This window comes from Ambystoma mexicanum, chromosome 3p (genome assembly GCF_040938575.1).
Source record: "Ambystoma mexicanum isolate Mex_15411 chromosome 3p, UKY_AmexF1_1, whole genome shotgun sequence".
NCBI lineage: Eukaryota > Metazoa > Chordata > Amphibia > Caudata > Ambystomatidae > Ambystoma > Ambystoma mexicanum.
The window spans coordinates 1,076,773,479-1,076,788,202 of NC_090925.1; the positions used below are offsets into that span (position 1 = coordinate 1,076,773,479).

At 44.6% G+C, this 14,724-nt stretch overlaps 1 protein-coding gene across 2 annotated transcripts in view; it reads left to right on the forward strand.

Annotated features, from left to right (window-relative positions):
• DPYSL3 (dihydropyrimidinase like 3) overlaps positions 1-14,724 on the forward strand; it is a 406,198-nt gene that overhangs the window by 365,302 nt on the left and 26,172 nt on the right. For both annotated transcript variants that reach the window (XM_069652430.1, XM_069652431.1), the window contains exon 10: positions 14,302-14,443. In XM_069652430.1, coding sequence (XP_069508531.1) covers positions 14,302-14,443 — 142 coding nt within the window. The remainder of the gene's footprint in view (positions 1-14,301; positions 14,444-14,724) is intronic.

The window sequence follows — 14,724 nt, forward strand, 5'->3', positions numbered from 1 at the left end:
CACCAGGGTTCTCGTACCTGATTACATGATTTCTGGTGTGCGCTCGGTTTCTTGTTTTAATGTCCTGGACGTAGCCATCTTCATCTGGGTAATCCTTTTCGTTGGCCCATATCAACGAGGCATCTCTTCCCATAAATTGTCCTCTAGTGTTGCACATTGCTACATGTGACATACAGTGTGCTGTAGGGACATCAATTTCTACAGCCACGAAAATCTTGGACTTTCCCATGCTGTATGGTAGGAGAGCACAGACAAAGCATTCTCCTTCTGACTGCCTTCGTCCTACTTCCTTCATGTGTTGGTACCATATGTTGTTTCCGAGATGGGCTGTGCTGTCCAGGTAGTCATTAAGTTCATTGTTATCTTCATGAGGGCTTCTCTTGATTCTCAGCATTCTTCTGTAGTTTGCTATGACTACGTCTCTGAATGCATCTGTGCTGCTTTTCCACTTCGGGTATCTCGATGGAGCAGGCTGCCTCGACTGCAACGCTGTGGTAGGGGGAGGATTTGTGCTTCCTTTCCTTCCCTTTTGCATTCTTCCATAAACTTCCCATAACTACCATTGGTTCATCAACCTCCCAACTTGTGGCTGTGCTGTAGGCCTGCGGCTTGTTCCTTGCGTTGGAGCAGGTGTGCCTGCATTTACAGTTTCTATAGTTCTGTTTTTCAGCTCCTCATGTAGTTTCTTTGCTTGGAATATGAATGGGAAAAAATACTCTATTAGCATGTGGGTCTTCTCTGTGAGTTCTTTTGTGTCCACTTCTGTTCTTTTGAGGGATCTTGCTATTCCCTCCTTCTTTGGCATTTCACTTGGCTTTTCTTGGTTATCTCCACTATTCTCAGGAATTGAAAGTTCGGCAGGCAGTCTCTCCTTTTCTGCTGCCTTCGTTGTAGGCCTTGTAGCCATTGACACTTGCCCTTGTTTGTGTGCATTCTGAGTGTGGGTGCATGCCGTGGCCAGTACTACATTATCATTCATAACGTGCTGACCCTGTCTCCAGCCTTTTCTCTCATTCATCACCTCGTGTGTATATGTATCACTGCATTTATATTAAATTTTAAATCATTTGCTTCATCATTAGCTTTTCTTGGAACTGGAATCACTATGTAGGGTCTGGGTGCTTTTGTAGGCCCCAGATGTTCATTATCTGGTGGGTGCACTGATAGGGGGACACTTCGTGCACCAATAAAGAAAGCAGTTCTGATTGTTAATAATAGAAAAACAATTATGATCACTGTACATATACACATAATCGTTCTGAGTGAAAGTTTGCAGCATTTTCTTCCAGGAAAGCGGGGCACCCTTCTGTTGGGGGTAAAACCAAGTTACTGTTCTGGGCCCCCATTTCGAATGAGTTCATAGTCAGTTATTTATTCCTTCTTTTGCTCTGGTCTCTTATTTCTAGAGTTCGTTACTATCAGAGTGACGAGGGCTTCTCCAATGTCCCCCCTCACGGAAGTGACGTGGGTTGTCTCTGGGTCCCCAGTACATTTCCTGTGCTAGGCTAAGGAAAAGGGTTAGGCTAGCAGTTCTGATACATCACATTTATTATGCATATCTATAGTAGGTAATGCATATCTATAGTAGGTAAGGTCTCAGTGCACTCCTCGAATTTGTTTTGGTTCTGAGGACATGCTGGAACCTGTTCAATGCGAAGGAATGAAAAGATGGAACTGCTAGAAATCACACAAAAATAAAATGTTGTAAAAATAAAAATAAAAAATAAAAACAAAAGCGAACATGAAAAATAAAAATAAAAATATATTTGTTTTAAAAATAATACAATTAACGTGTGGCAAAAATAGGAAATAATGAGTTAATCGTACAAAAAGAAAGTTGTAAGAATAGGAACAAAAATAAAAAATAAAAATGATCATGTGGAGAAAATAGAAACTGAGTCAAATTCGCAAACTAAGATGTTGTTCAACAGGAACAAAAATAAAAGCAGAAGTCACTATATGAAAAAATAGAAAAAATGAGAAGGATGCAGAACAGGAAAAATACGATGGCGGAGTTCTTGTGTCTGCTCCTTTTATTCGGTCTCTCGGCAACAAGTTGAGGAACAGTGTCTCTCTTCTCTATCTGCTACACAGTGAAATGATGACGACAAAGTTCTATTTTGGATTTCCTCCTTCTAAGGCTCTCCTCAGCAGTGGATGTCCATAATTGCTATTTAGTTGCGCTGCAATAGCCCTCAGGAGCCTGTTCAGTTGCGTGTTTTTTGCTGGATTACTGAGGAATGCGGGTATGTCAACATTGCTGGGTCTATCCACTAGTCCTGGAAAGTTTTCAATGAGGTGGAAGAAAACACGGTATGCATATTGTCTGTCTTCTGGTGTTAATGACATTTGCTCTGATTTTCTAACCTCTAGATCACAGGCCTTTTTTTGCAGCACTAACAGTTTTTGTCTCCTCGAACTGTCCCTCGGCTAAAAGTCTCACTGGAATCTCCTTAGGAATTCTCGCTGCAAGTTGGACAGCTCCACCTGGAGCATTATGCCTTGGAGGAGTGTGCCCATGTGTGGGGTGTTGGCCGGATCTCTAAGAAAAGTGATGACGCCAACATCTGCAGGCCTCCCCACCATCTCTGGATTGTCTGTGACTAATCTAAACAGGACATTGTGCACCAGCCGGGTGTCCTCGGGTGATAGGGACATTTGCCCTGTTTGGTTGTGTCCTGATCACAAGCTTTTCTTTTGATTCGCACAGTTTTTACACTTTCCTGCTGCGTGGATTGCAACCACGTAATTCAATTTGTACCATACTTGGTTGAGAAATTCATTGTTTCTTGGATCTCTGATAAAGGTTAGGGTATCTGTGGTTCTCCCGACGAGTCCTGGGCATTCCTCTATGATGCGGAAAAATAGGGTATATGTAAGTTCATCAATGATCACTTGAGGTGGGAGAATTAGTGTCCTCTTCGCTGTGCTCGGGCAGTTTGATGAAGGCTTCTGTTATGACAGTCAGCAGTTGCCAGATAACCTTCTTGTTTGCGGGATCTCGAATAAAGTCTGTGACACTGGCTCCTCTCCCTATGAGTGACAGGTATGATAACTCCACGAGTTGAAAGTAGGTTAGCACATCCCACTTGAGATTTCTGCTGGAATGTACCATGAATTCTGTGATTAAAGTCTCGATACTGGTTGCTTCAGGATACTGTGTTGCACTCTCAGGCAAGGTTTTGGTTACAGTCTATCAGGGTCTGGATTCTTGTATCACTTTGGGCATGTCGTGCTTTCAACAGTTCATTTTATCAATGTTGTTGTGGCTTTGGATGTGCTTCCCTTTACCCTGCCACTGGGATGTACAGAGTGTTCGCTATGTCCTTATTCCCCTTTGCTTGGTGAACCTGTCCAGTTTTATGCCACACTTGCATTCGGGTTCCTTGTCTTGGTTTTCTGCTCATGCGTCCTTCTTCCTCGCCATGGATCTTGTCTGCACGTGCTGAGGTTCTTCCCTGTTGTCTGTTGCTTCTTTGCAGTTGGATGCAGCAGGAGGGCTCTCTCCTATGTAGGGTTTAATGTCATTTAGGAAGATCCATGCCCTTCTGCCCTGGAGCTTGACGGCGGAGGGCGTGCAGTCTTCTACAATGAAAGGGCCATTAAATCCTGGCTCGTCCCACCTTTTCCTGGTAAAGTTCTTCACCAGAACGCTGTCACCAGGGAAGACGAGGGGCGCATGTACACCTTGTTCGGTGTCTGCTTCAGCCCTCCCTGCTGCGTTTTGTGCTGCGCCACCCCCTTTTCGCCGTCGCTGCAGTTGGCCTGAAATGACAGAGGTACTGGATGTCAAACAGTTCAGGTACTTTTGCATCTCTGTTCCCAGAACCTCCCTAGTCGGCTGGGCATCACAACTAGTTCTATCTCTGGGGGAAAGAGGGATCTTCATCCTTCTGTCTGTAACTATCTCGTGCGGCGTGAGGTGATCGTCAGAGCCTGGTTGATTCCGAAGTGCATACAATGCCAGTGGCAGGCAGCGCAGCTATCCCTTTTTTAATGTGAGCTTCAACTTGGCTATCCTTTCTTTAAGCAAGCCGTTGATCCGTTCACATATCCCATTCCCCTCTGGATGATAAGCCGACGAGAACTTGTGCTTTATACCAAGCAATGAACTAATATGTTCTAACACTGAATTTACAAAGTGGGCCCCATTATCTGATCTCATTACCTTGCACACCCCCCATCTAGGGAACACTTCCCTCACCAGGAACTTAGCAGCACAGGCAGCATTGGGGTGTGTACAGGGGCCTGCTTCTATCCATCTAGAGAAGGGACACACCACCACAATTAAATACCTGTACCCGTTGCACACTTGAATCATATCGATGTAGTCGATTTGTAAGTGCTGGAATGGTCCATTTGGTCTGGGAATGATTCCTCTCACTACTTTTAATGTGTGCCCAGCGGTGAATTGCTTGCAGATAATGCAGTTCACCATAAAAAATGCAACATGCTCCGCTAAATTCGGCGTGAACCAGTCTTCTGCGAGCTTTGCAGCAAGATTTTCTTTTGTCATGTAGATGGGGTAGTGCAGTTGTTCTAATGCTACCTTCAGGAGTGCGACAGGCATTACTGGTTTACCAGTGCTGTCTTGCCTCCACAGCCCGTCAGAGGGGTTTAAAAAACACCATTGACGCTTCCATAAATTCTTCTCCTCTTTTGGTGCCTCTCATTGGACCTTCATTAGCTGGGTCTGCCCCATATTGCTATAGGCCTCCGGTGTGGCTCGCGCTTCCATCATTCGTTCATGGGTACGTGCCAACTCCACGTCCATGATTGTTTCAGTTTTGGATGCCATGCACCTGGCCTCTGTGTCCGCTTCATGATTTCCGCGTGACACGAAATCTGTCTCCTTGGTATGAGCGGCGCATTTCACGACCGCTATGCCCACTGGGAGCTGTAGTGCTTTTATCAGCCTGTCCAATAAGGCTGCATGTTGCACTGGCGTGTCGTCTACTCGGAGGTAGCCCCTCCTTATCCATCGCGCTAGTCCTGCATGTACTGTGGACGTCACATAGGTTGAGTCACTGTACACAGTTTCTTCCTGGTCTGCATGATTCTCAATGGCGAGTATCAGTGCCAGCAGTTCTGCAGCTTGCGCAGAATAGTGAGATGGTATTCGTGCACTAACGAGTACTTGAAACTCCCCATTCGCTAGGTGTTTTATCACGGCAACGCCTGTATACCTTTGTCCGTCTTCTTGGTCGATTCTTGAAGACCCGTCAATAAAGACGATCTCCTCACTCGCCAGGGCATTCTCTTTTACCCTGGGGATCTCATCATAGAATTCCTCATAATTCGCACAGTCGTATATAGGTTCTCCCTCTGTGACTGGTTTAAAAAATCACCACCATGAAAACAACTTTATCTGGAAATGAATTCCTAAAAGTTGCACAACATCAAAGTAGAATAAAATAAGTCAGATAAAAGTGGTGCACAAAACAATAATTTCCACATCACAAATAAATACAACTATTGCACATCTCTCAATGAAAAGCCTCTTCTTCAATGCACTGTAACTATCTCGTGCTGCGTGAGGTGATCGTCAGAGCCTGGCTGATTCCGAAGTGCATACAATGCCAGTGGCAGGGAACGCAGCTATCCCTTTTTTAATGTGAGCTTCAACTTGGCTATCCTTTCTTTAAGCAAGCCATTGATCCGTTCACATATCCCATTCCCCTCTGGATGATAAGCCGACGAGAACTTGTGCTTTATACCAAGCAATGAACTAATAAGCGGAAACAGCAAAAATGACATCCACAGATTTTAAACTTTGGCAGAGATGTTCAGCAACCATCATCGATGACATGTCCCAATCCCACATGCAGGTTTTTGAGTTCCTTTTCCTAATTATATCATATTGTGGGCAAATAAAAAGGAAATGTTGCAACAACTCTCTCTCAGCAGGACAGAAAGGACACATAGATGTCACATTTTCATCGTACTTGGAAACCACTGAGGATAAAGGTAAATTACCAAGCAGCATCTTGATTAGTTAAATGCGCATCATGGGATCTTCCAAGAGAAATGCATTCTCTATTCGTACCCCATAGCTAAATTTAGACATTTTGTAATATAGTCACCCCAAAAAGGTTGAGTGTAATTCGCAACAACTACTGATTTACAAGAAGCAGCAATTGACTCAGGGTGATACCAGAGCCTCTCAAGGTGCAACCTAAGGGCACGCTCTTTTATATGCTTGAAACACTGGAGAGAAATCAATCACATGACTTTGAGACAGCAAATCTCTCCATTCCCACACCCAAATGCATATGCACAAAAGAATGGGCTTAAGGGCAATGAAATCTGATGAACAAAAAAGACCCAATTCTGAATGCAGTGGTACATCTGGGGTGCTGCTCGGGAGCCTCATGATTTTCTGTCACTGCCAACATTTTATTCTTACTTGCCCCCCACGCTTCTGCTCCTTTGAGGGCACCTGCTAAAACCTGGGCTCTACACATTTCAACAGCAGGTGGCACAGAGCTGCATTTCGCTCTGTTGAAGAAGGCCAAGATTCCATTGCATGTTCTCCCCATGGACACGTGAACCTTTGCGATGTGCTGTGACAACATTCCATTAGAGGACCTTTTTACACCAAGACACTCAAAGCTGCAAACGTCTTCTATCTGGGCCTCATTAATTTCAGGAATCATATGTGAACGCCACCCTGAACTTCTGCCACACCCCATAGATCTGGTTTTGGAGGCATTCACCTCCAAACCTTTTTGTTGTCAAAACTGAACAAAATGGACAATCTGCTTCTTGAAGCCCATCAGGGTGCATGCGAGGACAACAATATTGTCAGCAAAAACAAAAAAAAAAAGGATTCCTATTTTCTGACCTGCCAACATGGAGGCGTCTGATAACCCCATCGGGAAATCATCCAGCACTCCCTTCAAAAATAAATTACAAAGTAATGTGGCTAACGTGCATCCTTGCTTGACACCCTTCATTACTCCAAAGGTGTCAGGGGTTTTACCCCCAGGCCCTATCTTACCCTGGCTGTGGAATCATACAATTCGATGATTGCCTTCAACAAATTCAACAGGACCCTTTAAATCGACAAAGAGGAGATAAATTGTGCCCTTGTTTGATATGATATGGCATTTATAACGTGCCTATACACACGTGTTTCAAGGCGCGACAACGCAAGGGAGGGGAACAGGGGGAGGACAGAGACATCGATCTTACTAGGCCAAGTGACATTGAGATCACGCAAGTCGTGGAGTGGGCAAAGGGAAAAGTGCGGGGGGAACGGGGAAGGGGCAGTGTAATACATAGGATCAACAGTAAAATAAATAAATTAAATAAATTAAATTAATAAGAACAATAGGACAAAAAAGTGTGACCACCCAGTGGCAAGTGCATGTTTAGCCTTGCATACTTATCCCGGATCAGGCTCAATCTCAACATCTGATCAATAGTAATCAAATGTTTCACAAAGCCGACCTGCAAATGGCTCATTTCATTTTGGTCAGCCGCCCATGCTTCCAATTTCATTTGCAACACCTTGCCAGAAATGTTGCTAAAAACACATAGCAGAGATATTGGCCGATAGTTTCCTGGGATCGCCCTTTTTAAATATTGGTACAATTTCATAGAGGCTCCATGCCAGTGGTTTAAGACCAGTCCGCAAGATTGCATTAAAAGTATGCAAGTAAAGCACATATATTTCTTGTCTTTTCTTGTATGCGTCTGCCGGCATAGCTTCGGGCTCCGGGCCTTTGACCATTACCAGACAAGCTACAGCATGTGCGACTTCGTCCAGTGTCATTGAAAGTGGTGGTATATCCCAACACCAGGGGGCAGACCCATTGACTACTTTCTGGTTTTTTAAGAAATCAAATCAATTTTCGTGATACAATCCCTAGAAGTGGTCAAACCGCGTCCTTTCTTGGATTGCACCGTGGAGAAGATTTTGCTGCTCATTTGCACCCATCGTCAGGATTTTCCCACACTTCCAAACCCCATTATCAGCCAGGGAGCATTTTAAAGACAGCCCCATGTTGAAATAATAAGATGCTTTCTTCCCATTCATGGTTTTCCTATAATCTTTTCCAAGAATCTGAATTTCATTTCTCAACTCATATGATCTATTTCTTAGAGCATCGCATAACTTGGATTTGGAAGACCTCCAATCCTGGTCATACCAACCTCTTTTTCTTAGTTGGAGATCATTCATGTCTTTAGTGAGTCATTTGCCAAAGATGGTTATAATCCTGACTATGGACTCAAATACAGTGTGATCATTTCCAGGCCCTGCACCCTTTACAAACTCAATACCATCGCCTGTGAGTATGTCTCATCCAAACAGTTTTCAAGTGCCGGTTCTCCCCATTTCATCCTCCGTCTATTGTTAAATATGGCAAGCACTTTGGCTGCAATTGACTGCTCTTTTCTGTACCTTCACAAGTCAAAACAAGCAGATTATGATCACTATCACTCTTCCCATGTGCCTCAGAAAATGTAACCAAGGCCCATGTATCCAGGTTTACCACAGCATAGTCAATATGACTGTGCTTATCACCGCTATGGTACGTTGGATCAGGGGGAACATCTGGGGGAACCTGGCCATTACATGCTCGCAGCCCCACACAAAACAATATTTCTGCACCGTGGAGTGCATGTTTATAGACTAGTTTCTTTATAGGGGTGGTACATTCGGGGATCACCCAAATTGCATCCTACTTGGTGATAAATTCATGCAATTCCGCATGAGGCTCGAATTGCAAATTCATATCCCCTACCGCCACCAATTTCAGCTGACCCCCATAGTGTTGGTCGACTTCTGATATCAGCCTCTCTAGGATGTTTAAGACTGCCCTCGCCCTTTTACCATATGGTCTACTATAGATGTTACAAATGCAGACTCTGGTTTCGTGATTAAGCTCGAATGTCGGGCATTGCAAATCATGGGAATGGGTCTCTAGTTCAGTAACCTGTGCATTTAGTGATAGATTAATCCAAACACATAGCCTTCCACTCGGATGCCTTACCCCACTCCTTGATCTAAACGCCGGGATTTGGAATGCGGAAAAACCTTCCAACATAGGTAAATTGAGAGCCCAAGTTTCCTGGAAACAAAATACATCAAACTCGCTCATAGTTTGTACCCAGTCTGGATGGACCAGGTGTCTCAGAAGGCCTGCCACAGTCCATGATGCTAGATTCACCTCATTGTGTGACGACTCGGTCTCATCTTGAGTGGTATTTCCAACCCGGCAATTGGGTGGGTAGGGTGAGACATTTCAAAACGAGGCGGGAGCCTGTGCGATGGTCATTAGCGAGGGGGCTTGGGTTTGCCTTGGACTATGAAATAGGGGTCTGCCTCTTAACCCTTTCTTCAAGTCACTTACGTGCTTGAATCACTCTCACCTCTATTGACAGCAGACCAAACTTAAGTGATCATTCCTCAGGCTTCATTTGATCAAATCTAACCGCAACTGCGGATCTTGACATAAACATATTGCATTCAGGATATCAGATCTTATCACAGAGAGGTTTTCTATGTCTTAACAAGTGAGTGCATTTGTTAAATGACACTATCTCTCTCTTCTTGCCCTCATGCTTCAATGTTTATACATTTGTTAGATATATGACATGTTCCCCAGGGCCGGCACTCCTATGTGCTTGTTGGTTGCTTGTGCTAAAACCACTCTGTCTTGCTGTATGGGGTGCTCCGTCAAACTCCACTCCCCAACCCTGTTATATTTGAGGGTGCCTATGAACATGCGGCCTGTGGGGTATTCCATGAATTGGGCTGGGATCATTTTTGGACGTGGTTCTCAATTACTTTACTGACAGCATTCAGGTTGGGGTTTTTGCTAACTGAGGGATCCCCAATTTGTTTTATTTGACATGGGGATACTACTCTCCCTGTGGCCATGGACCGCTTCATATCCCTGATTTCTCCTTTCAGTTCGTTTATCAGAAAAGTGGGGACCTTAGAATTTAGCGTTTCACACTGCCCCTGGTGTTGGAATCTCGCTTTTACAAGCAGACATCACACTGGGGCGCAGGGTCTTTAGTATATTGTCCAGCAACCTCTGTTTCCACCCAACCAATGGCAGAAACCGGTTGAGAATTGGAAGTGGTTTTCAAATTATCACAATCAGTGGAGGTGGCGGGGCTGCTTGTCCCTTATCTGGGCTAACAACTGCATTGGCGCACCCATCCACCGGATCTGCCAGTGGGGGGAATTCAATTTATCAGCTGCTAGGAGAATCTCAATAGGAAATGTGTAATTCAACACCCCGTGCTGATGATATAGCCTCTGACTGGCAACTAGTTTGCAGTCATACAATGTTTCCCTCCTCTCACCCCCATCTCCCACTTTGAGTTTAGTCTCTAGGTTAGAAAATGACAATTTACTCTGTGATAGATTACACTGTGGAAGTTTCCCCTTTAACCCACCCTTAGCTCCCTCCACTGCCCCCTCCAGTTCCTTTCCCCTGAGGGGCTCGTGAATTAGCCCCTTTCTCTCCTTGATCAGTGTCATCGAGTAATACCCATATTATTTCAAAACCTGAGGTTGACGTCTTTAATTGAAGCCATCGCTCTTGCGCACCTTTTGTAATTTATGCCGGGAGATTATTTATTTCTTTAATTTGTATAGCACGCAATCAGCCCTGAGGCATCGGGGATATCTGGGAGGTGGCTTTCCTTTTTGACATCTTAGTATACACAAGGGAGCCTAAACCCTATTTTCCACTAAATATAAATACCCAAGAAATATTCAAATATTTGAAGTTGCTCAGTAAATATTTAAAATGACTAAGTATTGAATAATGTCCCTTATGTTGCAATAAAGTGCAGTAAGGTGCAGCAAATACATGTACCGATGCATTCCATTAAATACATATAGTGGGTGAATAATGCAAGGAATACACCACTAAATGAGTATATCGAAGATCTACAATTAACATGAGTTAACATCAGCAAAATTAGCAAGATCACTAAGCAGAAACAATTTTAAAACATCAATTAAAAAAGTTGCGTTGAATTAAAGGTGTAAGATCATAAGAAAAATATGAGATCCAAACTTGACTGCTAGAGGAATACCAAAGTGGTTTATGGAGCTAGCTTAGACCGACCCTCCCCCAACCCCTCTCTGAAGCACCTTTCTATCTGCCTAACCTTCTATCTGCTGATGTTTCTCCAGGCTTCTGGAGCCTTATTCGCGACAGCAGCTAGCGGCAACAACCAGCCCCCCGCCACAAAACCTCATGGGGAGTCAAACCACTTTATAAATAAAATAAACAAACAAACAAACACTGAGCCGCCTGCCCAGGAGGCACGGTGACATACATGCAAACATCAGGGAGGGAGATTTTGCGACAGAATACGGGAGAAAGGAATTTCCCCATAGGATTGCATTGAGGATTTCATTAATTTAGGTGGGAGTAAGTAAAAAAGAGCAACATTTTTAATCGAAAATTCAGGAGTGTCACGCTTAAATCGGGAGGGTTAGCATGTACGAGGTGAGCAAGCTTGGATTTATCCAAGGCTGTTCTGCAACACTCCCTCTCACTCCCTCTCACCTCCAAACGAGGGAGGGAAAGGAAAACCAAATTTCCCAGTGCAGCGTCGACTCCAAGCTTGACCGCATCACCCACTGGCTTCTCCCGTTTCTCCCACTTGAACACTAGACTGCCCTCTTTGTTCCAGCTCCAGCTCCCTCACCGGCTCCAGGCAGTCGTCTCCACCATACACGCCACCACGCCAATCGCACAGCGCCGTACAGACCTCAGAATATCAACATTGTCTGTTTAACTTTAACAATACGTTCCAAGGGGGTGAGGTTAGAGCACCAACTGCAGGGACTGCTCTTCCCGTGGCTTTTTTCGTCCTGGGCGATTGAAGAGTACCAAACAGGTGAAAAAATGGAAACCCTCCTCCAACAGCCCTGCACACTATTTGAAAATGTACTTTCAAGACTTAAAGACTCATAACAAAAGGTAATGTGGGAAAAGGTTACTTGTTTGTGTTTCAATGTTTGACAAAGGCATGCTTGGGAGCGTGATCAATGGTCAAGATTAATCTTGTTATAGTTCTACTTTATTTTGTATATATTTTGATTGCAATATAATTTGCTTACAGTTGCTCTTCCTTTTGTGTAAAGGTACTTTTGTGCTGAAAAACACAAATAAAAAAAATTAAAAAAGGCATGCTTAATATATAATTTGTGGAAAATGTTACATTCTACCTAAAATAAACGTTTTGTGGCGTGGTAAATATGAACATGTCAAAATAAGGCAGATCCTTTCAAATGTTTTTGTGTCATATGCTTAATTGTCCTCGAGGAAGGCACACATTTTAGACAGTTAACTGGTGCTTTGCATGTGCTTTCAAAATAGAAATGTCCCTTTGTAGTTCTTAACAAGGGATCGTTAAGAACATCTTGTTCAAAACAATGGTCTCTTAAATAGGTCATCACTTGTAAATCGCTCCCACTTTAAATGCTCTGCTTTAAGTAAGAAAGTAATGAGCAGTGCTTACGTGGCCTTCACCGTTTAGTGAGCCGCAGGGATGGGGGTATTTGTCTGGAGAGAGTTGCAGCAGGAGGTGGCAAGGTGACACGTTGTATCACCAGGACAGACAGAAAGTGAGCTGAGCCTCTTACAAAGAGGTTAGGACAGCTGCTTTTGTAAAAAAATATTCCTTTCTATACTGGAAGCAAGCAGCTGGTGCCTGCGGGACCCCTATGGCTGTGGGGTCCCTATGGTTGCAGGTCCCTGTTCGGCCGCACAGACTGCCCATGCCTCAGGCCGGCCCCAAGAGCAAGACATAGATACCAAGGCATGGACGGGCCATAAGACCATCCAGTCTACCTTTTTACTTGTCTGAATTGTAGTGCCCTGGCTAATTAGTCACCAGGTCTGTCTTTGTCTTCACAGCATTTTTAAATGTTCGGCCCAGACTGTGAAGACTGTGAATGATTGCACCCCATCAATGATGCTCGAAACTCGCTACTTGCATATGTCGCCTATCTTCTGATGACAAACATCTGCGTGTTACCTCTGTGTCCACCCTCCTTCGACCAATCGTATGTCACGTTCAGGGGACCTAGAGCTATAGTTCTGTTGGAAGATGCTCACTTCCTACCCTCTATTTACTTTGCTGAGCTCTTTAAATGCCTATTATATCGCCCCACCTCTAGTCTTCCAGAGACTACATCTCTGTTGCTAGCTAGTTAAATATGTATTTAATGAGCCCATGTACTTATTAAATACATGGATGTAGGTTTGAAGGAACTGAGGGCATAATGGAGAGTAGCCTGCTGAATTTACTGGTTGGCTTTTAAAGTGCCTTCACAGAAACCTATACCACTGGAGCTATAGCTTAACCTTGTGAGGGAGCACATGGATTCTGAATGACCATGTACAGGTCTGAGGATCTCCTTAAGTTCCGGAAACTCCTCGGGACCTTCCTTTACTCCTCCTCTTTCTCACTCCCTCTCCCCTGCCAACCTACCCTTGCTCCTCACTCATTCATCTGCAGACTGGCTGCGTGGTGTCCTCTGAGTCACAGGGCACCAGACCCCCCCCCGACCAGTCCCCATGCACTTGCCACCTCGCCACCTTGCATTGCCGACTGGCTTGCCTGCACTAACTGGCTGGGTTGCTCCCTGTAACCCCAGACTTCCTTGCACTCAACTCAGAGCCCCGCTGCTCCAGTTGCACTTCCCCCTGCACTTCTTGTTGCGCTCTTGTATGGTCTAAATGACACTAGGCCTAATAAGATTGTTTGTCTTGTCTTCCCTTTGTTCCCCCTCCCTTTCCTGGTTACACATTGTAAACACTTGTGTATAGGCTCCTAATACATAATAAATCAGTCAATCAATCATGAGAGGGAGGGAGGGAGTGGTGCAGAATTTGCACACTAGGAACGATCATCCACTTCTGTCTGATCACCCATCTGCAGGCCATAGATCCTTTGTATCTGGCGAGAGGAAGTAACGTGAAGTAATAGGGCAAGGAAGGAGAAATACCCTCCAGCAAAAGGAGTGATTCACTTTTATATGTATATTGGGTGTCTGGTGTGTGTGGCCCACTCACACGTAGGTACTGTGATGAGGAAGTAGCAAGATAATTTGCAGCTAGATATGCAAGTGAACTCTAGAACGTGTTCCAGAATCTTGGCAACCAGTGTTTTTGTTGTCTTTAGTGAGCGCCCTGGCGCCTCCGAGCTTGCCCTGACGCGATATAAATAAATAAATAAATAAATAAATAAATAAATGAAACCAGCTTTGAGCCTCCACCTTCATTGCTGAACTCTCATCTCATTTTTTCTCCACAGTGGTGACCTGCAGGTGGTGGGGAGCGCGCACTGCACCTTCAGCACAGCACAGAAGGCCATAGGGAAGGACAACTTCACCCTGATCCCCGAGGGCACCAACGGCATCGAGGAGCGCATGTCTGTCATTTGGGACAAATCTGTGGTAAGCATGGAACAACCATGTGGGGGCCATTTCTGGGGAGGTGGGGTGTCTGTAAAGGGGCGTGCGCACATTTTACTGGGATTACTTTTACAAATATGTGCTTGATGGCATGTTGTAAGGCCAATTAAGTATGTGCCTCCATGTGATGGAGTGCAATGGGCCTGCCTGGGATGCCGCTTATTTCACTGTGCATCATGACACCTAAGGCTCAGTCTGGCACTGCGTTGCTTTCATTGTTTACAGCGAACACAAAAGATGGGTTTAAAAGGTCATTGATATGT